This window comes from Taurulus bubalis, assembly GCF_910589615.1.
Source record: "Taurulus bubalis genome assembly, chromosome: 9".
Taxonomy (NCBI): domain Eukaryota; kingdom Metazoa; phylum Chordata; class Actinopteri; order Perciformes; family Cottidae; genus Taurulus; species Taurulus bubalis.
Window position 1 is genome coordinate 9,493,369 of NC_136597.1, and position 27,887 is coordinate 9,521,255.

General features: G+C 41.5%; 1 protein-coding gene across 1 annotated transcript in view; it reads right to left on the reverse strand.

Annotated features, from left to right (window-relative positions):
* The window catches only part of btbd11b (BTB (POZ) domain containing 11b), a gene marked incomplete at both ends in the record, with an annotated part of 63,774 nt that overhangs the window by 7,835 nt on the left and 28,052 nt on the right, over positions 1 to 27,887 (reverse strand). The window contains 5 exons of the mRNA XM_079224160.1: positions 1,153 to 1,242; positions 2,189 to 2,354; positions 2,556 to 2,708; positions 6,927 to 7,131; positions 14,507 to 14,662. Of these exons, the coding sequence (XP_079080286.1) occupies positions 1,153 to 1,242; positions 2,189 to 2,354; positions 2,556 to 2,708; positions 6,927 to 7,131; positions 14,507 to 14,662 (770 nt within the window). The remainder of the gene's footprint in view (positions 1 to 1,152; positions 1,243 to 2,188; positions 2,355 to 2,555; positions 2,709 to 6,926; positions 7,132 to 14,506; positions 14,663 to 27,887) is intronic.

Below are 27,887 nucleotides of genomic sequence, written 5' to 3' on the forward strand. Positions count from 1 at the left end.
GAGCTATTACAAAATCCCCTTTAGTTAGTTAATGGTACTGCTGCTGGGTCCTGATTGTCCTTATTGTGAAATCAATTTGCCTAATTACTTTCTGCAAAATTTCAGTGTGAACAACATTTACCCCCAACTTAAAAAAATAGCATAAGTATTTCTCCTTTCCTCTAAAATGCAGAGTTTACTAGTTCCATAGTCTGTTTTTGATCACATACCAGTAGGAACCAGTAATTATTTTATTGGTACCGGATTCATACAACATAATTATAATGTTAATGGCGAGCTGTATTATAAAGCGTCACTGCCCAGCTGACGAAAGAAACATCAGAGCCAAACAACATTCGTCTTGAACTGTTCAAATTCTAACCAGGTTCAAAACCGCATGCATAACAATAAACTGATAGTGGGTCTTTTTCTATTCAAGTCGACAGTGTGCTTCGTGCTTTTAGGGGTCATGAAGGCAGTGGACTGCAAATCAACTCTGGCACAATGGCTGACGAGACATGTTGCTGAGGTGACTAACGAAAACCGGGATCATGAGGCCTTAACTGAACCACCTCTCTGAAGTCCTCACAGAGTCAATAGATGCCATCTCGATTCTCTGCAGACTCCGTGAGGAATTCAGTTTGTGTTAAATCAGACGATCTTTATCACTTTTTTTTCCCTGACGAAGAAAAAATGACTCTGCAACAAACCTCTGAGTCATGTCTTATGCTCTAAAACACTCAAATGCAAGTGAGTTTCATTGCGCATATGATTTTCAATCTGTTGTACACTATTGTACGCTGCTTATCCTCTAATGGGAGGCAGAGCAGTCAGGGCCTCATGATCACTTTACATTTGGCAGCACATGGGAGAGAACAAATGGGGAGATGAGGGACAACATGATCCAATTAAATACCACTAACACTTAGTTTACAATGCAAACAAACATTCACTTTACGACTAACATATACAACACTGCACATATTGAAGAATACAAATGTTTGCCCCCCGTTCTCGATGTACACAATGCAGGGCGATGACTTTCATTTTTAAAAGTAAATGTTAAACATATTTATATTTATCTGATAAGGGCATTGTGCACTCTATTCTGCACTGTGTGCTTTTACCCAATGTCGAAACCAGAATAGCAGTAAACACTTCATCAGCACTGACCTCGCTGTTAATATCAGCGCCTGCATCCAGCAGCATCTGCACCATGGCCTCGTCTCCACGGACACAAGCGTACATCAGCGGGGTCATCCCCTACACAAGTACAGGGACAGAGAACAAGAGCACTCACATTGTTTCACAAGTCACAGATATCAAAATCCAAATTGTGGCATCTCTCCAATTTGACATTGTATCACTCACGTCTGTGTGCATGTGTGCCAGCGTCTGTGAGTGTGTGTGCACCTCTGAGTCTGAATCTTGCATTCCACTGCAGCAGCAAACTTATACATTTATTTTTGGGTGCCCAGTTATGGCTCCTTGCTCAAGGACCTTTTCGTGGTAGCGGTGACTCACACTGCAATTGGGGGTTAGCCAACTGTGAGCTGTATTTATTCAATCACACACTAAAACAGTGGTCGATGCAGACACACATCATGGAGATCTGCACTTTCTAGTTTCAACATGAGTTTAACTTGTACAAAGCAAAGCCCGACTTTTACGCTCAACTTCTATCTTTGACAGTTCCACTCCTGGCACCTTGAGTCTGATGAGAGTAATTTTCTGCTATTTATCTTTTTAAAGGATACCAGATGAATCAATATCTCCTCTGGGCCACCAGGGACGCCAGAAGAGCTTGCCTGACAGAAAAGTACAGTACCAAACTCTGTATTTGAAAGTTTCTGCTGAGATCAGTCCCAAACTCAATGTTAATTTTCCATGGAAAATCTCCAGTTACACTTGCAATATTCCCCTGATGATTTACTTGCCCTGGAGGAGGTGGTCGTGATATAATGCAGAGCACCTTGTCAGGAAGGCTTTAGGGAAAAATTGTCTGAATAAAGTTTAATATTTATAGCTGCCTTTCTGCTCACAAGTCTGCACAGCGCTTGAAGGTGAAGAAGCCATGCAAACAAAGTGATCTGCTCCCCAGGGTGTGTGTGTGTGTGTGTGTGTGTGTGTGTGTGTGTGTGTGTGTGTGTGTGTGTGTGTGTGTGTGTGTGTCTCATGCATTATTTAATATGTTGACTGTGTCTCTAACCTGCTCACTCATGCTGTTGATACCATCCGGCCCCAGCAGGTTGACCGCCTGCTTCACCAGGTCTGTGCGACCACAGCTGAGCATCCGGAAGCCCAGGTCCTGCAGGAACTTTGCTTCTGTGGAGGCAGCGTCCAGTTTCCTCGAGGCACAGAAGCAGTCATCCGTCCTGAAGAGGGAAAGCAAACAAAGTGGTTCACAATGCAAGCTTACTGTTTGGACCGTTTGCAATGCACCATATTTTGCCTGACATATTTGTTTTAACACTACAGGAAGGTCTCTAGGTCTGTGTGAGAGTTCAGTGTTTATTAGAGGCTGGGTGCACACGCGCTCCACGGCCTTTAGGCGAGCACAAAGCGCACAGCCGTACCGGAGCTGACGGGGCTCGCAGTCCACTCCGGGAAGCAGCAGTCGGGCAGCCTGCCGAACATCGTCGCTGTCCACCGAGAAGCTGCGTCTGTGTTCGGTGTGAACCGCAGCCACGCGCACCCACTCCATCAGAGGCGGCAGCGCCATGAACGGCCTGTAGGGGGAGAGAGAGGCACATGTTCTAGCCACCGGAGACTCACGCTGAACTTCAATCACACTCAGTGCTTGAGTGTGCACAGGCACTTGCAAGGGAAATCCATCTAAGACAGAATTTGCATGTTATTTCAGAGATCTTGCCAGCCACAGAGGATGTTTGAGAACAGGATGAACTCCGTCGAGCAGATGAAATCAAAGACCCAGAGCTAGTCTGTCACAGAGAGACACTCTGATGTGAGGAAGTCTAAACAGAAGATCATCAAAGATTATAGACCATCTTCTTGCTTATTCTGATTTATGAAGTCTGAGTCTATGAAGATTTGTATCTGGTCATTGTCTACTCTACTCTATTCTAGAGCCATAAAGCCTGACAAAGAGACATTTTAATAGAGTGCTGATGATGTTAAAGCTCTGCTGATTAAACTGAAGAAGCCTCAATAATGAGCTATAAAAACCCACATATTGCATTGCAACATATGTGTGATGCATAATCATGTCTATGTGCCTTAAAATGTATTGCCCTATTATAGCAATCATAAGGCATTACGTGTATCATCATAACACTTTGCAGGGAAAGTAATTGCTCTGCTTTTAATCTGTTTTGCATGTCGATGATGAACATAGTGTTCTCTGTAAACATAATGGGTGGTGAGTGTGGTTATTGAATGCCAATATACAGTATTTATGACAGCTAGCTCTCTGATTGCTTAAAGTAAACTAAGATTTCTTGGTATTTTGCAAACCTACTGCACTGTAGAGCTCAGACAGAAATGACCATCACACGGTTAACCCTGACACCAGAGCTAACAGTGAAATATCTTAAGTGAAACTCCTCAAGCTCCGCAGAGCCCACATTAATGGAATAACTATTCTTCATGTCTCCTCCACTCATCCATGCATGCACGACAACACATTTGCATGAAGCTACATTGTGATCTTTGTTACTGTACTGACAGCATGTTATGGATATGAAGACTTTCTTCACTTATGCAAAACAATGAGCTGTTGTTGTGCAAAACAAAACCGTTACACTTAATGGCTGCAGAAAGCACCATGATATTATGATGATGTTAAATATTATGATGAGGCAATGTGACTGCTGGTTGAACACATCATGAAGGCTAATATTTTTTCCTGTAACTGAAGAAAAATCGATTTACACAGCATGTGTCAAATCTGACAATTTCATATTATTTGAAGGTATTTATCGTTAAATCATATAAAACCTAATTATGATAGCATTAACAAGCAGTTTGGTTTCATAAGCATCTTTAATACAGTTTGTTTGAATGCTGCTGAAGAAATAAGCTGCTCATGTGTTTTGAATGAGCTGCCACAGATCTATGCTATGTGTACTTGATGAATTCTGGTGTCGTTCTCCGGAATTTGCTGTCCAATACATCACTTTACAAAGGATGCCTTGATGCCGGGACTGTCCTTAACACATGCTCGGCCCACATCTGTCACTCATTGTGAATTAGTCACTCATCAATGCTACTCTGAGTTGATGCAAGGATCTTATGATAATTGTTTAATCTGCTCAGAAATGCAAACCCTTTTGCAGTACTCACTTCAAAGGAGCCTGACCTACAGCCCAAGTATCGTTATTGGCTCTGCAGACTTTGTTATAGCAGCTCACAACACCTAATCAAGAGGCAAGGGACATACAGTGTAACGCCAATGCATTCCCTCACAAGGACACATTAGTTCACAAGCAGTTCAAGGTCTTGATGTTTCCAATCCCATGCTTTCCCGAATGTTGGCTCTGGCAACGTGCTTAAATATGATGAAAACAAACGGACGTTAATGTAATTTCCTTTACAAAATGGTGATTAGAGCTAAAGCAGACGTGAGCTGGACACCTGGCACACACGTTGGCTGATAGCTTGCTTCACTGCAGGCGATACAGTCTGGAGCTCCAGAGGAGGACTGCTTAGGCTCAACTCTCAGTACTGTTTCCCACCTTTGTTGCATGCCGACAGGGGTTTCCACCAAACTGTAGGAAATACTAAACAGCTCAAGGTATCAAGCCTACAGTGGAATATGATGAGTAATTTTTACAGCTCGTAAACTCAGCAGAAAAGAAACGCTTCATAGGTAGAAATTGAAAATATTGTGAGGACGGTTTTTGGCTTTTCTGAAAACTATGCAGTGTCCAAAAACTACATGATGAAGGAACAGGAGAATTAACACCATGGAAACATTGCTTAAGACTTATGTCATTCATGCATAAGTCACCAACGATGGCGGTGAATATCAATACTGACTAAGCTTCAACGACCCCTTTCTGTCACTGCTCAGGTCACCCAGAGGACTCACTTAATAAGCCATTAAGTTGACAATTCACTTATATAAAACTGTACTTTCCTTCAAGAAGAAAACATCTGGTGTGCCATTTCAGAATTGAGCACAGAGAGCCAGAAATATAATAAAAGTCTGCAGAGGTGTACAGTTACAGCAGAATGATGTCTGCACTTCTCTGCAGAAGGAACATTACCGCTGGACAGTGTCGGTGATGCAGAAGTGTAAATGGTGGGTAACCAAAGGGAGTTTCTCACTGCGGTCTGGCGTTATTTTATTATTGTCCCAGCGGCAATAAGGTGCAATAATGGTACTGTTCCACATGAAGTGAAGGGGTCGGATGGATTAATCAATACCAGATGACTCTTATTTTGCCTTGTTCTGTTTAAAACAAAAGGTTTTCGTATAAGAACACAAACGGCTTAGATATGATGGGAGATAAACATTCAAATATTGCAACTGACAACTTCCTCTCTCTCTCAAATTCAACAAATAAAAACTTGTTTCTATTATTGAACTGCACATTGTGCTATATTACCTTTCCTGTTCCATGGTGAAAATAGTTTTACATTTCTGTCAGTTACAGACTGTAAACTGTGCCACAAACCTATTTATGTCTATCAATGTTATAAAGCCACAAGTAGCACTCTTCGTTAAATAATAAAAACAGTTTATAATACACTTTGTTTTAGTCCAGATCAAATTAAATTGAATCCTAACCCTGCAATAACCGCTTTAACCACATTGACATATTCATCACCTTTTGGGTTGACATGGCAGCAGATACGGAGTAACATTAGTATTCATTTATAGTCATGCGTGTCCACCTGACAAATGTAAGTCCAATATTCACTCTCTTTTTTGGTCTGTTTTTAGTCTCCACCAACCCCTGAGAATCACATCTGACCTTGTATGTTCCACTATGTTCACCAGCTAGACACTGACTATCAGTTCAGTGCTGACCAGTGGGATTTCTGAAGCTTTTTTGTTAAAAACAGCTGCCTACTTTAACTTAAAACAACGCTGATGAGAGCGCAAAATAAAGAGGGAACTAGTATCAAAACAATAAAGGGCCGGAAAAAAAACAAAGCAATGAGCTGAAAGACACTAAAATACTCTGTAGAGAACTGCAGATGCAGGTAATCCGTCTCTGTTGGTTCATCATCACACACATCACAAACAATTATATTGTGTAATCCATTCTTACATAATAATATTGAGTATAACTGCCACTAATGTGGAGTTTGTAGCGGCATTAAATTCTGTTTGTGAAAAGAAGGATTTGTGCAGTTTAATTAATTTTCTCATCCTTTCCTTCTCAGCGTCCGAAGAGTCAAACCCAAGGGGGTGAAGGCTGTATTTATTTATTTTGTGAACAAGAACTTACCAAAGTAATATATCTGCGACTGTGGCTCAGTAGTGAGCAGGGTCATCCTACAATCAAAAGGACCGTGGGTTCGATCCCTGGCTCAGCTAGCTAGCCCATGTCGATGTGTCCTTGGGCAAGACACTTAACCCCAAATTGCTCCCGTAGCTGTACTTCACGGTGTGTGAATTCCTCCATGAAAATTTCAACACACTTCCTCATCCTGTCTATGGCGCTCAACCCCAAGTGTATCTCTTTATTATATTTTGAAAAGAGTCACAACTATATAGTTTCATTCTCTCCACAAAAATGTAGAATTTCCTAAGATATAATCAGCTTTACCGTTTTAGCAGTGGCGGGCTTCAGGGCACTGAAGGCATAGGTAAATAATCCACGGCCCGCCACTGCGTTTTAGAAAACACTACCCAAGCAATAATAAGACGTTTGTTGTGAACTATTTTGAGCTGTGGATTAATACATATTTGGTAGGTTCAGTTTTGAGTAATTTGGAGCTTGTCTGTATGTTTGATCTACATGTTTGCTCCTCACCTCTCTGTTTGTAGGGTAACCTTCGAGGGCTCAACATTGGGGTTCTCCCACTCCATATGAGGGCAGTGCATGAAGTAACACAGCGTGTAGATCGCTTCGGGCGCCCAGTGGATCACGCTGCTCTTCTGGTGGATCGGCGTCCCATTGTTGTGGTTCTTCATATACAGCGGCTGTAGATGGTGCATGGCTCGGGACACCAGGTCACCTACACGTACCGTACAAAGAAACACAAAAGCAACACAAGTAATGAGAAAGAACTTCGTGTCCAGGCATGCGGGTGAAGAGGCAGGAATATTTAGAGCACAGAGCCTTTAAAAAAAAGACGTTGGGGATTCATTCTCATTCCATCCAACCCCCTTAGAGCTCACTCTGTCAGGGGAAATGGAGAGTTTCCCCGCACCATAGTCAGGAAAAAGACAGGGTTCATCCCAGTCCTTTCTGTGCTGCTCACTTGGGGAGTGCAGGAAAATAAGCATGCTCAGGACTGCACTGTGTGGAGAATGAATATTTATGGATAAACATTAGCTACTCCAAGCTATTTCCCCTGCATAATTTGTCAGTACTTTAAGGTCATCCAGTTGGGCTTTAAAAATCAAAGCTTGAGAGGACTCTGCGAATACAAATTTGAATATTCTCTGGGCAGGTTTAAAAGAAAGTAAACAGTTCTTGGAAAAGCATGTTCAGCCCATTTTTTTATACATAAGGGACAAAACAGACCACTTTTTAGTGCAGCAAACTCAGTTCATCAAAAACGGAAATATGAATTTGAAGTTTCTCTCATAGCCAGACAGATAGTCAAGACCACCATCCACTTCAAGATAACATTATGACCGTGGCACCTGCGTGCCAGAGTGTAACCCCCCGTTAATATTACAGCACATACCCAAATCCCATTTCACTGACTGCTGTCGCTTCTCAGAAAATGTAATGAAATTCTGAAGCGGGGTCAATCTAAAAAAAAAAAAAAGCCACTATCATATTTTCCCAGTCAATTTGATACTATTCAAGGCAAAATAATATTACAGCAGGATGGCACTTGCTTCCCCGCTTTAAATGACCTATACGGTATGTGTGCCTATACAATACACAGCGAGAACAAACAGTCATTTCCGTGGACAAAAGGTTTTGCTTAGCATCAAAATTCTGCTATTTGGCGGCTGCCAAGATTCCATTTAGCCCCGACAATGTGAGAGGCGGGTGTGAAAAGGATGCCTTGAATGAAGGAAACACAATAAAACAGTCAAACTCTCAACCGTCCTTTGGGAACAGTGGAATGTGATGGACAACATCTACTGATGCAATGAGCAGGACATATCATGACGGGAATGACTACCTTTGACAAACTTTAGGCTCTGCATTTCCTCTCTGTTGCTATCTGTTACTCCTCCTGCGGCTTTCTCTTAATTGTACCAACGGGAATACAGATATGCTTGTAACAGTGCCTTCTTAAGCTTGGTAAGGGGAGCTGAGGTGGTCAGCAACAGCCAGGTCTCATGTCTTATTTATGCTGGCCTGTGACATGCTGGCCGGGCTGAGGAAGAAGTTATTTCTAACACTGAGAGAGTGCAGCAGTAGCGAAGTAGCGGCAGCTTAACACATAATGTGAGATTACTGCTGCTCTTCCAGCAGGTGTACGCAGAAATAACTGCTGAAAAAGGATTAACTCAGTTTTCCGCGACCATGTATCAGTGAGGATTCTTTGTTTTGGCCAAAAGAGCGGGAGGATGGACAGAATGCAGTTTAATAAGCCAGAGAGTCAATATCCTTTTCATTATAAGATGCAAGCCTTTAATCAATACCTCATCCCGAGTAATTAATTATTTATGCTAACAAGAAGAGAAGAGGTGGAGGACACACGCAGCAGATCCTGCTCCTCAGGTATTTAAGTGATTACCTTTAAGCACGGGTCCAATTCTTTCTGTGTTTTCAAGCTTTAAAACCCCCTTAGAAAAGCAAAAATCACACAAATATGTCAGTATCCAGCGCTTACTGCTTTGATTTACGAGGGATTTTATGAGAGCTTGCACCTTTGAGGTCAGTAACCGGCAATGCAGCACCCACATAACAACACAACTGCTCATTACTTCAGAGGCTGTGAAGGCTGGTTAATGTTTAAAAGTGAGAGAAACAGTCTTTGAAAATGTAGAATTAACTTTCATTTCTAACAAAGCAACTATATTCAAGGCTTTGTAGGTAAATGAATATGGAGTAAGCAGCTTTCCTTTAGGTATTGATGAATGGGTCTCGGCTTCACTGTGCAGCAGCTGCCATCATCGCAGTTTCTGTTTCAATTATTTGCTGCGATGCTGCCTTGATTACATTTAATGGTCGCCTGTGGCCATCCTGAATCAACAAGATGCTAGGCTACTCTTCCCGCTAATAGTTTTGTCCATTCGAAAGCAGCCAAGGCTTTTAGCCACCAACTACCACGCATATCAGAGAATATCAGAGAAGGGAAAAACATGCTATCTTTATTGTTTCCATCTGAATCTAGTGCATTTATGTAGAACAAGACTCACTGAGAAAGACAGGGGAGAGGCAACAGCGTAACAGAATAAATGTTCCTGTTAATGTCGTGCGATGAGTGGAACTCTCACTAAGAGGGTCTTTCCTCGTCATTACCCATCTCTACTTTAACTTTCAGGATGACTTCACATCATAAGGTCTGAGGAGTCATACATTACAATCTGTGATAGGAACAAGCACACACGGTCCCTGCAGTAATCAGGGCAGGGTAGTTTGCTCAAGACGGCTGCACACAAAGTAACATCATGTGACGACTCTCTTGCTGTCAGACGACTCTGGAGTCTTTATTAGAGGAGCAATGGTATATGGTATGAACTCAGTGATGTGCTTCCTTGTTAAGTTTTTCATTCTAGACACTAAAAAATTTTACTAATTTACACCATGTAATACCCCTCATTGATTATTGTTTTTGTCAAAGCTTAATGATATGATCCCTCATTACAATAAAAGCATTGTCCCGTTTCCTAATTCATTAAAAGTAAGCACAATCTTTAGCCTTCAGCGCAGATATATATATATATATATATATATATATATATATATATATATATATATATATATATATATATATATAATGATATTAAGAAAACGGTCTTGCTGCTGCTTCTGCACAACAACATGACCTTCAAAAGGTATTACTGAGAGGACTGATGATGGCCATTAGCAGCATCTTCTATTAATTCTTGGCCGAAACACTTGGTGATTGCATCACTAGAATAACCTCGACTAAAGCAAAAGATGAAAATAAACAGATGAGGTAAGAAGAGAAAGAAAGCATCTTCGGAAATATTTAGCGCTCTGTGTCCAATAATAATGACAATTATTGCTCAAGAGTGTTTTTAAAAATCAGCGGTAATAACTAATATTGTATGAGAAAGTAGCCACTGTGGACTGTTAAGCTAAGCTTTGATTATTAATACTGGCAAAAATAGTTGCAGGAATAACTTTTGTGAACTGAAAGTGACAAAGAAGTCAATGCTGTACAGAGTAAACCCAGAAATAATTTAATTGTGTTCTTTGCGGTCTAACAAGGTTTAGTAGGTTTTTGCTTGATTGAGGTAAACTGTAAATGAGAATACACCCAATTGGTGATTGGACAGATTGTTTTTGTTTTCTATACAGAGCAATATTTGCTGGCATCATCTAAACAAGTTCCACATATTGCTGGTTGGTCAGGCTGCCAGATTCACAGTGGATGATGTCCAGCTTAATACCTTGCAGCAAAAAGTGTTATCCTGACCTCTGTCGAAAGATCTTGCGTGATTTGAGATTTGACAACTTTGAAACATTTACAAATTATTGAGTCTGACTTCCATACTAATTTATGGAAGAAAAATAGGTGTTTTTCCTCCCTATTAATATCTAGCAGATTCAAGGAATAGAGTTAGTTGAGAAGCGTAGTAATACACATTTAATGTCTGTACATTAAATGTATTTAATATTTTGTTACCTAAGGACAGACCCAGGCTAGACGCATCAACCTGCACAGAGAGGTCAATGACATTTGACCTTGTATCCCTCTGAGGTCATCTCGCCGTATAGATTTACATTCATATGGAGAAAACCTGCATGCATCTTGCTTGCTCCACCCGTCTTGTCTCTATGAATAAATTCAGCAGAGGTCAATATTCCGAGTAACACAAACAACGCTGTGTGAAACATATTTGAACCAAGATTTTGTCCGGCGTTACTAAGTGATGATGACGCACCATGATTAATAATTGCAGTATTTCCTGGACTGTCATTTCAGGTATGCTAATTTGGCATTTTGGCAGAAGAGGAAAGGACACAATATAAAGAGGTAAATCAGTGGCAAAACTCTAAAATTGAGTCTAAATGCCAAAGCTAAACACTGTCTCTGCATAGGATGCAAATTTGACTGCGCTGCAGCAGCAGACGTTATTGTATTCCAAGAAATGTATTTTAGAAAATCAAACTCTCTAACCCTCCCATCTTTTATTCTTCTCTGTTTCCCATCTAGCGCTCTTTCAGATGCACAATATGACAGGCTGATAATGCAATCATTGTCTGCTCCTCTGCGTTTCTCAATTATGTTTTTTTTTTTTGCGGCTTGTGCTTTGTGTCTCTTCACAAATACTTGTTTATAGGCTGATAACATTACCACTGGACTAAGCTCCGCTATTATCTATCGGGCGCTCTGTTGTCTCAGAGTGTGTTTGCAGTGTCAACATAACAGAATGAGTCTTTGCTTGACCTCATCAATGCTACATGGACAGAGGACCGGCGGTTGGCCTCAGTGCTGCACTCATCCCGCCTCGCTCCTGAGCAAACATACCGTGAGGAGAATTGGCTCGCTGTTTATTCTGAGGATAAATGTTTACACTAGATATACAGAAAATATTTTTCCCAGCCATGTCTTGACATCCAAATGCCTTGACAAAAGAAACAGACTCAACAACCTCATTCACATTGTTTGGTTTGAAGAATTCTTTTTTTTGTCAAAAATATTGTCATGCGCATCAGGAGATAATCTGCGCTTATGTGGCTGAATTTGTTTTTCTTCTGTCTGAGGACACTGCAGCACTCAGATATGTTTTCTGGAATGAGCAGCAGAATTATCCGCGACCAAGAAACAAAACAGTTCATCACTTCCAATGAGCATCTTGATTAGATGATTATATCAAAAAGAGTAAACATGAAGTTGTGGATTGCAGCACAGCTTGCCACTGCAAATTTATTTTCAGAACAGAAAACAAGGTGGTAATTGTAATGAAGGCCTTGTGCTGAACTTTGTTTGGTCAAGTTGTGTATTATCACTTTTTTTTGGTGAGTAAGGACAATATGATGAAACATAATCAGTATGTTATTTCTCAAATGAAGCAGAAAGCCTATTGTCATTGAATAACATTGACAGTGCAAGCATATGTAAATGACTTACTGTATAAATGTATTCAGAATGCATTCAGATGCCCATTATTCTTTGAATAATGAGTACATTGTGAGTGGAAAGACATTCAATTAACTTTTGGGGGTGCTTGTCAAACTTATAAGCTAAATAAATAGCTCTGGCTCATTAGAGTTGTTCTCACTGACAGTGTGCTAATTCCCATTCATTTAAATATGCACATATGCATGCACAGCAGGATTATGATTCAGTGATTTACTGATGGAGTGGGACAATATTTGTGCCTTATTAAACATCACATTATCATATCAGACAATGATGTTGTCCATCCCAAATGTGAGGGAGCCTTCCAGCTGACCCGAGCTGCACACGTTCAATACAACCTGCAAACCTGTAATTAATTAATTGATAAAGATCTATAAACATGAAGAGTATACAGCCATGCTGCAGTACACAGCGGTGCAAAACAAATGGAAATTTAGGCCAGATTGCTGTTCCAATCCATCTAGTAGGTGTTGAGATATTTTACTGGATAAGTACAAACTTTGAGCTGTTGGTGGTCCCTAAAGGAAAGGTTATGGGGACGACTAAAATCGTTGGAATTAGAAATCCATCCAACAGCTGTTTTAATAAAAAAACACAAATTAGAACCTCATGGTAGTAGGGAAAAGGTCAGGAGACCACCAAAGTATTAGGAGTCATCGTCAGGGAATTATGAACGTCTGTCCAAATCAAGCGCTAATTCAAGTTATGGAAAGAATATTTTCCAGAATAAGTGAAAATGTTGACTTGCTGGTGGTGATAGATTAAAACGTAAGGGGTCACTATTCAATAGGATTCCTTTTATAAACCATGAATGCCATGGCAATCCATCCAAAAGTGTTTAAGATATGTATGTAAGACATAGAGTCTGAAAGTGGTGGACCAATAGACCATCATTGCCATCTATAAGAGCCATCACACGACCATGGCTACAATGCACTCTCTCCCACTGGGTGGCAGGTAACTCTGCCTGAGAGCTGCTAAAACAAGAGTTTATAGCAGAAGGTTTAAAAAACTGCTTTAAAGCATTTTCAGTCCACTTCTGGAGGAAACACCAAGTATTGAACACATGGAGTATTTTGGAGTTACTTTGGATTAGAAATGGTCGAATAAAAAACACTTTTGAAGATCAGCCCTCTAACAGGTGTCAGCAATTTCAGCTATAAACCAGAGCTGTACAGCTTTCAGCCATATTGCTCACACCCTAACACACACACAGGGTTTTTTAATGATAAATACTTCGATACTGACATGCTCTTTTTCAGCAGAATCAAAAGTATGTGGACGCCCAAACATTATGCCCATGTCTGGCTTTTGTACATCTTTAATTCAGAACCATGGGCATTGATATGCTTCTCCACTCTTCTGGCTCTCAACGGGACTGTGGAACCTGGCTGTTTGGCTTTGGTCCTATTCAGCCACAAGAGCATAGAGAGTATAAACCTTTTTCACAGAAGACATTTTGAATCGCCACAGCAGGAAAAGCTCAAAAGGTTTGAATAATTAATCATGGCTGAATTTCCATTTGCTGTTTCAGTTTCATGGCCCTGCTATTGTGCAGGCGGGCTCACAGTCACACAGTCATGACTTACTGGGACACTTGAATACAACAGAGCCATTGTTAATGCAATTAGTAACACCTGTGCTTTTCTTACTACGACAAGTGTCTGCGATGAAAAAGCCTATTAGTGAGTTTGGGTCCTGGTTTTGGGTGATAAGGCCTGACTAGCAGTCAGTGCTTCATCCCAAAGGTGCTGGATGAGTTTGAGGTCGGGGCTCTGCACGGGAAAGTCAAGTTCCTCCACAACAAAGCTAGGAAGACATTTTTTGAATACAACTGTGTTTGTGCACTGGGGCTTAATCAGGTTGAAACAGGAAAGGAAAAAGAAATGACAGCATTGTCTAAATTATCATCATCTGACACTGACACCCGTGAGCAGCTCCACTCGAGCGGTTGGGCGGTTAATTACATTGCTCAAGGGCACATTGACTACGGCGTATTGAGGGTGGGGTCAACCACTGTCCTTCTCTTCTACACCCAGTCTTTTCCCGCCATACAAACACCTACCCACCACACACACACACACACACACACACACACACACACACACACACACACACACACACACACACACACACGACTCACTGAGTTCGGCGATGCTGCCCACTCTTGTGGCCAGTAAACACTGTTCAATGGAGCGCAGCTCGGACTGACTGTAAGCATTTCCTTCTCCGCTTTTCCCCGCTCGCTGCTGCTGCTGGTCCCTGTAGAGTGTCAGACCCTCAGGTAGGCTTAGCACACCTGAGCGCGCGAGAGAGAGAGAGAGAGAAAGAGAGGGGGACATTTGTTAATGTCATGGTAGAATACACACAAATATAGTCTGAAAAGAGACAATTTGACTCATTCTCATTTTGTGTTTGATTTTGATGGATAAGGGGGATAAGAAAAGCTTCCCCTAAAAATCTCATTATTTCAATATTTATATATTTGTTAAAGTAAAGTCTTTTGTAAAAAGAGTGAGAACATTTTTGTCTACTTTGTTGTAAAACACTTTGGTCAGCTCATGTTGTTTTAAAATAGATTTGATTTGAAAATTACAACGTTGCATTTATGCCTCCCGGTTCCACCTGTCAGAGACTTCTCTCCAAGGTAATAATGTGTAATATTCCAAATCCGTTTTCATTAGTCACACCTCTGATGTTTGTTAGTCTTTCTCGCTCTGAGAGTGACGAGGCAGACCGCTCTACGTTTCGCTTTGCCAACAGTTTCTTATTTCTCTGCAGCTTCGTGCTGCAACCTTCTTATCGTTTAAGGGTGTGAACTTATGAAATGGCTGAAAGCAGTGACTCTCTACTGAGCCCTTACATTACATGCTTTCGTGGCTCATTTCTCATAATATACTGCTAATTTAATGCACATGCTGCCTGCGGCAAAGGTGGCATTCTTCTTTCATGTAGTCGGAACAGACAGTTGCTTTTGGAGCGAAGAATTTCCCCTTTGAGAAAGTAGTTAAAACATGTAAGGGACTGAGAAAATGAGTGGTCGGGTGAGATAGGATGTGACAGTGATAGCTCTTGGTTCAAAAATACAAATGGTTGGTAAACAGGATACATCATGTTGTTATGTTTTCTAGGATTTTGACAATATATACATATATTTCTCTATTTTGCTATTCTAGCTATGTGAAAATAAGTATTCCATTAACCGTAAGCGTAATTGGTGGAGTAAGAGAGTACCTAAAACACATACAGTACAATTATGAAAACTAATGTAACAGAGCTGGAGTTTTTTTCCCTCCACACATTCTTCTTCCTTCTGCCAACTACATGACCAACAATACGACTCGACTGGTAACAGTTCTATAGGAGAGTTGGGTTTGTTATGATGGTAACAGCTTTTAGATTGTTTTGTTTGTAATGTAATGAGTTACATTTTTCTCTCTTCGTCAAGGGTTCAAAGAAAATAACGATAATGCTGGGGACGACCTTGCTTTATAAGAAGGTGCAGCATGATTTTAAGCGTCCCTCCCTACTCCAATCATTTGTGTACAGTCCCCAACAATATAGAAAATGTAGTTCTTGTTTTTGTTGTTGATTTTAAAAGGCACGCCTCTGAATATTCTCTACTTTTGTGCTTGCTATTCACCACTACACACAAACTGTGTGACAAAAACATCTGGAAATAAGTCCCAGTTATTTCGCTGATTAATCTACAGAGCAGCTGCTTACAGAGCAGCCGTAGCAGCCGTAGCAACATCTCATCCACACATCAGCGTTCAGATCAGGTCAGAGAGCTACTGACAATCTGCACGGCTCCGGAAACAAAGAGCAGGCGACACCACCATCTGCTGCACCAGTGTCAGGTGTCCTAAACAGCTACAGTTTTCCGCCAGAGCTCCAGACAAGCCAACAAGATCAATTATAAAGAACTTTCTCTCTGCTTGTGCAAGAACTTGTCAGCAGGGATTACTGTGGAACACCTCATTTATGGCTTTTATTGCTCAGAATGTGCCCTCTTTGGTGAGCCATTCCGCAAACTCCAGGACATCCATCTTAAACCATTTAAAGCAGCAGGAGGGCTACCCCTGGCACCTTCCTCACTCCCACTTTCTTCTCAAACAATTACATACCAAAGTAAAAAAGCCCGCTCAAAGCGTGACCACAGGATCCATGACCCACCTCTTTTGATGGGCACCTGAAGGCCCCTAGGTGTGATTCGACTGAACATTGCATTGCAGACACTATCATTTTTAGAAGGTCTTTCACTTTAACCCTGACAACCTTCAACCCTGTCATCACAATCTGACTGTCTGCTGGGAGTTGCTCCTGCCACAGTAGCCATCACACAGGGCTGCCAGCATGTATTGTTGGGCCGCATGAGTAAATGGTAAATGGACTTGAATTTGTATAGCGCCTTTGTAGTGTTCCGACCACTTTACACCACGTGTCATGATTCACCCATTGACGTGAAAAACTAGCCTTGAAAAACATGAATAACAACACCTTACTGTATACACTTGAACTTTAACTGTGCAGCTCCTTAACCTTGGTTCAGGGGAATTACAGGACCAGCTGACAGTGAAGTGCTGAATGCTCTAAGGATGCACTGAGGCAAGGTGACTCACTGGCTCTCCACGTCCTAATGCAAGGCAGTGTGTACCCTCAGGGAGGAACTGATGGAGCTCTTACATGCTGCCGACTGTCGCTGCTCTCTCCACTTGTGTGCTCGCGTGATGACTTTCACTATCTTCTTCGTGATTGTCACTGCACCAGAAATCTCCCTGGAAATGTAATGTTCTCAGGTTTTTAAACGACACAAGATGTTTAGGCGGTTAACTGACCGAAATCATAATGATATATATCGTCGATTATTGTTTTAGGGTATATGGAAGCGAGACATTGTATTAGGCAACTGCCACACTGTAAGTGGGCCAGGCCTGTTTGCCATATGGCAGCTATTCAGCCTCGCTGAGGAGAAGAGGCTGAATAGCTGCTGATGCTCAGGCGTGACACTGTCACTGGAGAAGAAGTAATGAGTGCAAAGGTTCCCATTAAGATGTCAAAGAATGCATCTTAGTCATATTCTGTGAAAGGCAGTCACACAGAAGAGTTCCAGTCTATGGTCAAACACACATTCTACAATCACTGCCAGAAAAAAGGGCACTGAACAGAACTCTAACCAAAATATCACCACAAATACAAAAAGGATGTTTATTCCAAGAAATGGTTTTGGGAACATGAATAAGTTTAGTCCCCCAAATGTGGAACTGTGGAACTATTGCTTTCATCTAATTTCTGGCAGCGAGTGGAATGATGATTGTTCCATGCATGTCATTTTATCATTGAAATCACATTATGAGAATATATTCCTTTAATAACTTACACACTACGGTGACACTAATGCTGTATATGAATAAACAAACATTAACTCTTTTTCTCTCTTCATTTGAACACATTGTTCTGTCTGTCAGAGGGCAGGCTACTGTAGTTAAGATCCACTCTGACGTGTCTCAGGGTTGACTGGAGCAGTGGGACAGGAACGCTGACCTCGATGTGGCTCCTACCCTGCACTTAAATCTATTTTGGAGGGACACACGGAGAAGTGCACTTCCCTAAACACACTGCAGGTCTGCAGGGATACTGGCTTTGGGTTTCGCAGACAGATAAGATACGGAGACAGCGGAGTCAAGCTTTGATCTGGCAAATCGTGAATGTTCTGTAACAGGTACACCGAGGGAGTACTTTGGATGGATGAGATGTAACTGCTCACTTGGGACAAGACAACAAGATACAAACTCAGTTCAATAGATGCCAGAACATATAAGATGAAGACTCTTTTGAGTGCTCCATTGTGGCTCTAAAGGGTTAATCATGTTGTTACTGTACATGGATCACAGTAGTGCTGCCCCACGCTAGGCTCCGGCTCTGTTCTGCCAGGCCAGATGGCGACCATATGTATACCAGGCGAGTGATCATAGCGAGATGGAAAGCAGGAAGCAAAGTAGTGACGTGTGCTAAGACGTGTTAGAATGCCTCTCCCTCTCTAAATGACTGCGTTATTCATTCTGAATAATCTTCACCATGTGTGCAGTTGTAGAAACAGAAATGTGAATATGAAACAGCATTTTTTTTGACGGAGTGTTGTGTTGTGAATGCCTGGACAGACTACAAATCTCCAGAGGTATGGTCTCGGTTTGGGCTTCCAGGTGACCACAGTATGGTCTGAGGTAGCCGCAAGTCTTTAATGGGTTAGCCTTGTGCCAGCCATATAAAGGAGGACTGTACAACAACGAGTCCTGTGAGAAAATACATGTACTGTACACACATGCAAATGTCTGTCTAAATTAGGAAACTGTAAGAGGGTGAAGACATGTGAACACTGCATGCGCACAGATACTTATTAGTAATTAAAAAGCCTTAATCCCAGGCACTTGATGTCTAGTTGAAGTGGGACGTGCTCTGCAAAGAGAACAATGTGTTCACAAAAATCCAAACTAAATATTTCCTTCTGCTGGGCCACCACATCCAGGATCAGTCTGTTGAAGATCCACTCTGAATTAGGGACACTAATACTGAGGAGTGAAAAATATCTGAAAAGAAACACAAAAGCCTCCTGATGTATTCCTACACAAGTATGAGTAATACCAAAAGGAAATTCATTCAGACGGTAGGTTTGGGTCAATTTTGGTGTAAGAAGAGCCTGCTGTGGGCACGTCTCACTTCAAATCCTGCAAAAATGAGTGTGATACTGTATTGATCCTTTATTGACACCCTCCCTCCAAGCAGAGGTCAGAGGTCGGAAACATAACATAACAGTGCTTCTTGGAGCTGATAGGGAGTTATCTTGTTCAAGGTCACTTCGCTAAGGCTTCTGCTTGATTACACATCAACAATCCGGTTAATCATTTTGTCACCCTGTGTTGCCGTTTTAGTTGTCATGAATAATGGTGCGTTATGTGTAATCTTGTATTAGATTAGATTTTTCTTGAGTGAAGGCATGACTCCTCGTTGACACTCCTTGAAACAGGTGTCCATTAGACAGCAAGAGATCAAGAAGCAACAGACAAATGAGCTCAAGGTCGGATTTAGTCCATCCCGTCTTTGGCCTCTTTTGGCAGCACTTTAATCAGAGAACAAAGCACCATCTATTTAATTTGTGAGATTGATTCTTCAAGCTTCATGAATCAATATTTCTGTATTAACAGGCATCTTTCTCATCACCAAACAGACAGAGTTAGCGACTAAGTGGTGAACACAATGGAGCATTTATCAGCTATAAAGAGATATTTCCCTCAGGGGTTGAGGAAGAGCAAAACAAACAGTAAAAGAGAGTAAATATTGAACTGTAATTTGCCAGAAATGCGACTCCAAATTAATAATAATGTTGCTCTTTTTAATGGATTAATTGCATTTAATGGATGTGCAAATAAGCAAATGTTCACTAACGCATAACACTTTTTTACATGAAGATATGTCTGTGTTGTGTTTGGAGCCGGTCCTGCTGCCCCCAGGTGGCCAAAAAATAAATTAAAAATGAAATAATTTTTGTGATATTTCAACTTTTTGTCCAAGAAATGGGTATATTAAAACAGCGGAAACACATTTAGCGATGTATAATATACATTTCAAATTCCTAAGTTGAATTTTACAAGCCTACTAAACATGATGGCAGCACTAATACCTTAGATTTAGTTTAGAGCGTGTCATGGCAGGTTCGCTGATACAATGCAGGCAGCTCAGAAATAGCCACACGCAGAAACTAAGAGCTAAAAAAAGCCAAGCTAAAAACACACATGTGAGTACATATTATACAAGTCATCAACACACACTAGACCATACACTCAGACACACACACACACACACACACACACACACACACACACACACACACAGAGGGAAGACTTGTGACGGGTGACCGACGCATTACAAGGGCACGACTAGAATTACGCAATCTTCTCCAATCAGGGGGAAACCAGCCTTCTTGCAGGCTGTGTGTTATTCCACTCCGAGGTAGCAGCTCCTTCGCTATTATTTCTCTCTTTTCATCTCATTTCTTCTGTCAAGGGTAATAAGTCTGTGTGTAATATCCATGAGTCGAACCCTTCCCGCAGGATGCTTTCCAGATAATACTGGCAATCAGCAGCAGCAGGGAAAAATCTGAAGTCACTGAGCCGTAATCTCTCTGCTCACCCTGCACTACCTCTCTACGAGCTACGGTATTTTGTTCCTCAAAATTATCTCATAAGATCTGATATGGGGAGGGAAAGGAAAAAAGTGGGTTTGTGTGGTTTGTCGCATTACAGCAAAATTAAGGATGGAGTCGCTGTGAATTCTGATAAAAAAATGAAAAGCCTCTGCACAATCCTGCTAAACGCAACAATGTTCTGAAAATTGCTGGTCTGTCACTGCGGGCACTGGAGTAATTAAAGAATATGACTAAGTGAGAGTTGCTGCAAGGGGATGTTTACCTCTGGGTCATTCTGAAGGGGTGACATCACTTCCAGCTGCTTTTAAACACTGGGAGCTTTTAAGTGAAGACGCTCTCGGACATAAAAACTCAGCGCCGTAAATATGAGGCAAAGTGCAAAGTGGATAAAACGGTAAATCCTCAAGGCGGGGAAGGTACAGTCACTGCCTGTGCACATGTTTGTTCTTACGTCTGCTTGCATCTGTGCGTGTGAGATGAAGGTATTCTTAGGAAGTGTGTGATATGTATCAAAAATAGGAAACAAAAACCACAACTCTCATGCACTATTAATGGTGTTTCCCAACATTTTTTACAGTAACGTACAGTAAATCTGCTGCAGCAGCTACATTTACGACTCTTACTCTAGTATCATTTATGAAGATGTTACCTTTTAAAACAAAAGATGAACAATTAATGAGGGCATATGCTGTGAACAAGACATTCCCTATGAGGGAAAGAGAGGATGATTCTGGAGAGAACATAACAAAGTGCTGGATGTGAGGAGTGATGACGAATGATGACACCAGGATTTGTAATGTTCAGTGAAGGATGTATAGAGTGAGAATGACTTGCTCTCATAATGACATAGTTGAAGGAAAACTCTAGTGATATTCTATTCTCTCTTAGTTTCAAGAAGTCCCACAGGAAGACAAGAAAACTAAAATCATCTATACTTACAAATACAGACCTCCATTGTGTTTTAAAAACACAGCAGTCAGCCAGAATGCTGCACTTATGTTCCTTCATCACAATTGACATGGGCACTTTATTTTGACTCAATCCCACATACATCGTCCTGGTGCTGTAAACACTCACTAGAGCACCAACTCTGTATTCATTTACATCTGAAAATAGTCCCCAATATGAGCACTATTTACTCCTAATTTACTAATTAGCTAAAAACTACAGTCTGTTTTCAGGAAATTATTGAAATTTATGTGTGACTGTGTTTTGTCTTATTGGACCAAATGGACTTGAGAGCCACAGACAGGATAGAGAAGCCAGAAAGTATTTAGAGACAGACAGACAGGATGTTGGTTGTTGATGTTAAGACTAATATAGCATGACACCAGCCAGATCCTGATCAAGCTTTAGGTCATTCCAGTGGCTCCTGTGGTGCAACCACTCACACAGACCCACATAGCAAAAATAGCACTTTTCTGTTTTAAAAAAGGCCACTTTTTTGTTATTTCCTCCTATGATTCTTTCTATCATGCCTCAGATGGTACACACACACACACACACACATTCACAGGTGTAAGGTACTGTACGCGTAATATCCGTTCAGCACCAACACCTGACTGCTAGCCACAACATTTATCTCCATTTTCCGCCTGCTCCTCCCACAAGTCTCAAATCTGCAAACTGGCGGAAATAATCAGATAGCTGCTGCCACCCCAGCAAACAGGCCAGACCCCCGGGTTCATCTGTGTCCATTCTGAGTCATGGCGGGCGCATGCCCTATTCTTTCATTCCTCATTTGCTTTCTAAATGCTGGTTTGTTTTATTCTCATAGGGCAGAGGTCACCTGCATGATAACACCATGCACAGTGAAGCGCTACAAAGCTGTGCTCCTGTTCTCCTGTGCAAATGAGGATAAAAACAACATGCCGTGTGTTTGTGAACTCAGTGCAATGTGTATTTTACTTATACCTGTATGTCTGACTTTGTCTAATTGGTGCATGTGTGTAAGTGTTTATGTTCATGGTTTTGTAATCCCCTTCGGTTTTTTTTTACCAAACACTAGACAAGGCAAAACAGCACAGAAGCGAGTCTGAAAAACAACACTCCTCCTCCTCCTAATATTGTTATTATTAACATCAAAGAATAGCTTGAGCTATTATCCGACTTTCGTTTCCGAATGTTGATGCATTACTCTTCCTCAGATGTTTCAGGATGGCAGACCTGCAATTTATGAGGCAAAGAGCTCCAAATTGCTCCGTAATTGTTTAACTCGCCTAGCGTGATCTATCATCCTGACTTTGCAAAGTGGCCGCCTATAGCACAGACACTGACTGGAAGTAGGCCATGCCTGGCAGAGAGTGATGAGGCCCGGGGCCGCGTGCCGCTCCCTGTTGCTTCCCCCTACCCCGGCACCTCCTCCAGGGGATGACCTGCACTGTTCGGGGCGTCCGTCAGCAAATATCCCTGTCACTTTGATAATGTGAGAGCACTCGTATCGGAAAGTGTGATCATTCAATTTTGAACAACGCTTAACACCCTTAGGGGAGGAGCCCCACTCACCTCAACTGAATTGCCTATTATGGAAAAAGTGGAAACTCGGACAGAAAACAATGTCCTCTTTGTTAAATCTTGAGCAGGAACAAATGCTCTCATACTAAAGGGGGGAACATCGGCCAAGCTATAATGGAGCAACTTGCAATATCACTCACTAAATCAGTCATGCACGCCCATTTTCAAAGCCCCCTTTTACTTCTAACTCACGAGACAGAAACATCACTGCTACCTCCGCCATCACAAGCCCAAATCAGCAAAATAATATGCGTGATGGATGCAAAAATGCACAAGCTTTCAAACAAGAGTGTGTTCCCAAAGTGGGACTGTTATTGCAGGTTTAAAATGTCACACACCATATTGCCAACAGTACATCCTTTAACAGAACACGCAAACCGAGCCAAAGAAAATATTGAAGGGTATCGTATTTTGGGCGCCTGCCCTGCACCAACTGACTGCAGTCAGCTGCAGGCAGCAGGTATACGCCGGGTCTCCCTCCTGCTCCCCCTGGCTCTCCCACACATGTTTTCCCAGCCTCTGCCCAAGGCACAGTGGGTCTGCTGTGAGAAGCACGGAGGGCGGAGGAGGCTCACTGGCAGGGAGCAGACACTCCAAATCCAAATACACAGGCATGGAGCTGGAATGTGCTTACACACACACACACACACACACACACACACACACACACACACACACACACACACACACACACACACACACACACACACACACACACACACACATACATACAGTATCCCTCTTTTTCTCTGTTGCTGCTTCACTCTGCAGATTCATACACACTGCACGCCAGGAATATAAATGCAAAAAGGGAGTCATTGTTGAAACGGCCAAGTTTAGTGTTCAACTCTCTGCTCAGTTCCTTAAAAGTTTAAAACAGCATAACATGGAAACTGAAGTCTTTCAAAGACACAAATAGTGCGCTACTCCAACTGAGTAGTTAAGAGATTTCTGACCTCACATTCATGGTTTGTTCTAGAATGAAGAAAAACAATTCTGAACGACTTAATCAAACTTAAACCAGCACGATAAATCAGGAAACTAGCACTTATGTCTTCATCATGTTTATACTCTTCATCCCTCAGTGATTATTCCGCTTCACCATTAAAATGCAATTTGTGCTGCGACACCCCTCTAACCAGCATACCCCCATTTCCCATCACACCGTTGTTTCCCACATCCCTCCCTATCCCATAAAGGGGATGCTCAGTCCGTCAGCCCCAGATCACTCATGCTCGACTCATTAGTGGTAATTAATGGTGACCAAGGCCCATGCCGCCACGGGCACAATGGAGTCCAAACCTATGACGAGCCGACCTCGCCCTGCCCAGACCAGGCAGGCACAAGTTGCTTGGTTGGCTGTGGCACTTCATGTGCACAGCTTAATGCACTTGGTTGCATAAGCAGAGCTAGAAATTAGCCACCCCAGAGAGCAGAGTGGCCTTTTAAAGAAGTGAGGTCTCATATCTCATCATTTAAACTCATACAGTATATACAGCTATATTATTTAAATATGAAAAATATTGAATTTTGTTTATATTCTAACTCACTGTACCCCAATATACATTTACAAAATCAACTGTATACTACTTAATTAGTACTTCTATCTCAGAGACATTTACCTGAACGAGAATTGTTACTGGTTACGTTGTAGATTGAGTTTTGACTCAATAAAAATTCCAACATAATGCATTTGTATCATAAAATAGCTCCACCTTGAGCAGATCTTAAGTAAATATAAATAGCAGTACAAATTACATAGTAGAACATTGTGCTAATGCCTCTTTCACTCTTTATTTGAAGCATACAATGAATGAATTACTTGTACTGAGTGGTATTACATTAATAGTTTTACTTCAAAAGAAAAGGTTTTGAGGAGCCTTCTTCTTCTTCTTCTTCTTCTTCTTCTTCTTCTTCTTCTTCTTCTTCTTCTTCTTCTTCTTCTTCTCCTTCTTCTTCTACCACTACCAACATTCCCAGCGAGAGAAAGTGAAGTAAAGCAAGACGCTGTTTGCTGGAAGCCTCCAAATCATTCAATTCTGTCCTGAAATCCCCAGCCAAGCCGCGGTCAGAAACATCTGTGAAATACTTAGTAGAGGTAATTTTCAAATAAGTCCGTTTTGATATAATCACTGCGGTTATAAAGTTGAGTCTGGATTTGATTAGTGGAGGTATTTCGATAGCAGCAGTGTTTTAAATGTTATGAGTTGATTCAATTCATACACCGTGAAAATGCAGTCTTACTCAAGGGGGGAAAACACTCAAGTCAGAAACACTGGGGATATACTGCTTTCATTCTGCTTTCAGTTGCTCATGTGGACTCTGGGGAGGCGAGGAAGTCTGTTTGAAATGTTTTGTCAAGTATTTACGTGACATTTGTAAGTATATTTCTTATTCTTTGAGGTTTTATGGCATTTTATGCATATATAATTATATTAATTCCTCATGGTATGAGGGCCCAATCCCAATGTCATCTCTAAACCCTCAAACCCTGAACCCTTAGGGACTTACTGACATCACCTGGTAAATGGTTGAGTGTGAGAGGCTGTGAGGGCTTGAAATGATGTAAATATGAATGGAACGGCACTTTGCTGCGACATATCATGTGACCATGACTACATACAAAAATATTGTCTAATTGTGGGTATTTATTTTATACTCTTAACTCCCTGATTTGAACATCTTCCAGGCTCTTTCCTCACAAGATAAGACATCGTTTCAAATAATCTATTTACTCGTTTTTGTCAAAAGAGCTTTAATAAGAAAACGTAATGTTTGATGAATAATATTATATATATATTATGATCCATCTTTAATCCTAAATGTTGTTAAATGTTTTTTAATCGGGCTAAACACCCACGTACCTCTTTGTTTACCTTTCTCTCTATTCATTCCAGTCTCCATTCTTCAATTGGCAACTGCGTAATTCCCTTGTGCATCTAATGCTGACTTTGCCCAAGGCTTCATAAAGGGCTCAAAATGTCTGCCAGAGAGCCCTCAAGCACTCAACAATTTGACAGTGGGACAAAACTAAACCCTCACGGAGTTAGCGGGAGTAAGTCAGGCCCACTGAGGATGACATGCTGGACTCCACAGAGTTGTGTGTTTGTTTATTTTAAGTTTATTAATATCAAACGTGTCTAAATTGCATTATGTATGTGTCCACAATGCATTAACACTTCAACAGGAAGTGCTCTCATTAAACATAATGTATCCTTCTCCAAATAAAAGCTTTGTATGAAGTATTTTACCAAATTATTTGTATTTCTCCACTTGAGGCCAGCTTCTATGGTCCCAAAGTCAGTGAGGCATAAGTCAAGTACAGAGCGTTTCAGTAAAGATTAGCACAAAAGTGCCAACAACCGGCATTATCGAACGCATGACTGGTTGACTGCTATTGCAGAAAAAACTCTTTTTAGGCTATTAATTGCACTGAGCGGGCAAATGACACGAGAACCCGTGGACTCATACGCCTTGTGCCAGGCTAATGAGTCCTGTGTCCAAAATGAAAGCAGTTACACCCAGAGGCCTCTCATAGTTAAATATCATGTTGTCAACAGTCTTGTGGTAAAAAAGTCTCCACACTTGTATTAATGGGCTTATGATTTTTGCTTGAACTGACATTCATTCTTCCTTTACGTCTTATTGTTGCTTTGCTCCAAAGTAACGAGTTCTGTAATTCATTTTCTCTGTTTGGGTCATGTCTGCCATTAAGAGCAGTCTCTTCTGTTTTCACAATAAACACTTATTGCATTATATTATATAATGCTGACTTGGCTGCATTACAGCCACGGTCTTGATGGAGTGTTTGAGTATGAATAGAGGGCCTACGCCTCTTAATAAAATCACCCTTCTGCAGTTTTCTAAAACATTGAGCTGCCTGTTCCAATCAGAGGGAATTTTAAAGTTAAACATCTCGGCCATTAGACTTGTGGTCTTTACAGTTTTCATTTAATTTTCTCCAACAATGCCCCCTCTTGGACTTTACCCATGAGTGAACCGTGTGTGCATGTCTGGTATTAGTGCATGTTTGACAGCAACGTGTGCCGTGGAGATGAAGTGCCTGAGAGCATGTGACCTGCCTCTATAAGCACGGATGTGTTTTCTGCCCTACTAGAGTTCAGCCTGCACGTCTGCACACAAGGTCGCTAATCGTCCTTTGACTCCTTTCCCATAAGATGATGTGAAAGTGTGTTAGTAGTCTATATGAATCCCTTCATGCCATGTCACATTAGCTACCTTTTAGTTATCCGTGCAGGGTTGTGTGGCGCTCTCACTTCCCCAGCCATGTCAAAGTGAAGGATGAATGACAGTGACGCAGCCTTTGAATATGTCATAGGCCATCAACCAGATGTCTCCACCTTATCGATGTGTTGGACTAGAACCAAAGCCTTGAAATTACCTGACATAATGATGAAGGCCACAGTGAAATACAAGTACAGGTGGAGTCTTCTCTAATAAAATAACAGGAAGGACTGAGCTACTTAGCACTCAGGTCAGGAACACTACATCAACAAGGTGACACATTTCAACCACATGGTTGTACTGTAGGGTAAACAATGCATCTCTTGTAGGTACTGTAGGAGCTTGAGGCAGGACACATCAGCTCTCACTCTATCCATTAACAATCCCTGTTTTAGTAACTGCACCCACCAAGAACCATGACAGCGACTTCATCCCAATCACAAACTCTGCTACATTTCTTCAACAGCTTATTTTTCTTTTCTTAGAACTCATCCTGAACCTCAGCAGGGACCCGTCCGGCCCAAAGTGATTGATGTGGAAACAAAACACAGAAAACGGGGAG